General features: G+C 66.2%; 1 protein-coding gene across 1 annotated transcript; it reads right to left on the reverse strand.

Annotated features, from left to right (window-relative positions):
- Nucleotides 1–332: 332 nt before the first annotated feature.
- LOC121105187 (tetratricopeptide repeat protein 9A-like) lies at nt 333–1,195 on the reverse strand. The gene is made up of 2 exons (XM_040641282.1): nt 784–1,195; nt 333–376 (listed from the first exon to the last, which is right to left on the reverse strand). The coding sequence occupies exons 1-2, from the start codon at nt 1,193–1,195 to the stop codon at nt 333–335; spliced, it is 456 nt and encodes a 151-aa protein (XP_040497216.1).
- Nucleotides 1,196–2,026: the final 831 nt, after the last annotated feature.

A 2,026-nucleotide genomic window follows, 5' to 3' on the forward strand; every position in this document is an offset into this window, starting at 1 on the left:
CCCCAAAGGGAACTCTGGAATGTATACCTCCCCTTCTCATCCCAACAGAAGGGCCCCCTTTTCCCTGGGGCCCTGCAGTCAGCCAGGGGGAGGACCCGTGTTACCGAGCAAGGATGTGGCACACAAGCTCAAGCCCAACCGTGAACTAGCTTCCCTTTGAGATCGCTCGCTCTTCCCCTGGCAACCGGGGGCCCCAGCATAGCTCGGAGAGAAGAAAGTGGCATTTTGGAATCCATTTTGCTCAAGATGCTGAAGGCATCGTGGCACACTGCCCTTTGCTACCGAGGCCAAGGGAACTTGGGGTAGGAAGGACCTTACCCATGGGGATGCGGTCAGTTGAGGGCAAGGTGAGGACGAGCTCTGGCGCCAGTGATACCTGAGGAGCGCGGCCACTGGGAGGCGGTGGGTGCGGGTGCCCACCCTGGGCGCTACTTCCCGCATTTGGACCCAGGTCCACTGGTGAGCAGTAGCAGCAGCAATCGCCACCCGAGCAGCTGGGGCTCCTTGTGTCTGTCCAGTTATTTTTAGGTGAGATTTACGATGGATGAGGGGGAAGGGACCCGAGATGACAATGAGTTTTGGTAGGTATAATCCTAAAAGTCACTTTTTCCAAAGCACCCCCCTCCCGGGTCCTCCTTCCCGGAGCAGCGCTGTGCCAGCGGGGAAGTGGGCAGCGCGGGCACGCCGCAGCGGTCGGCTGGGACCCGAGGGCCGGGGCCCCTCGCCGGGCGCCGGGCGGGGGGGCAGGGGAGGAGGGGCCGGGCGCGGCGCGGCGCAGCTCACCTGCCAGGCTGTTGTAGCAGTCGATCTCGATGGCTTCCACCGTCTTGCTCTGCTCCTCCGAGAGGCGGCCGGGGTTGGGGGCCCCGGGCGGGGAGGCCGCGCGCGAGTCCCGCTCCTGCTCCCGGGGCGCCGGCAGCAGCCCCTTCAGCTCCAACAACGCCCGGTGGTATTTACCGATGGCTTCGCGGAATTTCTTGTCCTTGTAGCACTGCGCCCCTTGGCTCTTGAACTCGTGCGCCCGCCGGATGAACTCGGCGGGCTCGGCCACCGCCCCAGCCTGGCCGCGCGCGGGGACCCCGCCGCCGCCGCCGCCGCCCGGGACGCACAGTGGCGGCGGCGGCCGCTGCGCCTCGCCGGCCGCGGGCGGGCTCGGGTTCCCCTTGGCCGCGGCCGCCGAGCCCTTCCTCTCCATCCGGCCGCCGCCCGGCGCCCCGCGCGCGCCGCGATCCGCCCGCCGCCGCCGCCGCGCCCTCCCGGGTTTAAAAGCGGCGGGCGCCTGCCCCGCGCCTGGCAAGCTCGGCTGTGGCCGTGACACCCCGCGGCGGTCTGGCGCCCCGCACTCCCATTCTCCTCGCCAGCTGCGGGAGGCTGCTCTCTCCTCCTCCTCCTCGGATTGCCGTCCCCTCCCTCCCTCCCTCCCCCTCTCCCGCGCAGCCCTTCCTTCTCCTCGCCCTCCTCCCCTCCCGCAACCTGCGGGCGGTGGCGACCTGGCCCTCGCGGGCGCGGGGCTAACGGGATGGGGGACCGCGGGCCCGATTCGGGTGGCGGTGATTGTCGCTGACCCGGAAGAAGCTTGGCTCGCCCGAAGGAGGGGAGGATTAATGACAAAGACGGCCCCGTTTTTTCCCATTCAACCCAACCCTCGGAGACGCGCCTAGTGTGAAAGAGACGAATGGGGGAAGGGGTGTGTGTGTGTGTGTGTGTGTGTGTGTGTTTAGGGAGGGGGTCCGCCGGCGACCAGACACTTGCAGACTCACCCTCAATAGATTGCTTGAAAACTAGAAAGGTGCGGCTGGGAGCAAGGGGCGTAGGTACAAGCCATAGACAGCTTCTTGTTCTTTGCAGTCAGGCATTAATATATTTAAGGTGGCAGGGCCTCTTTTTTGTGGATCCAGGTTGTCGCCGAGGTGTGTCTCCGTGTGTGGCCTCCCAGGCGTCCGGAACACTGTGCACTTCAGCGTGCGGGGCGTTGTATTCTAGGAGCCGCTGACGCCTCTGTGTGCCGGCAGCTGTGCAGAATGAA

The sequence above is a fragment of the Ursus maritimus genome, unplaced genomic scaffold, assembly GCF_017311325.1.
Source record: "Ursus maritimus isolate PB19 unplaced genomic scaffold, ASM1731132v1 scaffold_25, whole genome shotgun sequence".
Classification (NCBI taxonomy): domain Eukaryota; kingdom Metazoa; phylum Chordata; class Mammalia; order Carnivora; family Ursidae; genus Ursus; species Ursus maritimus.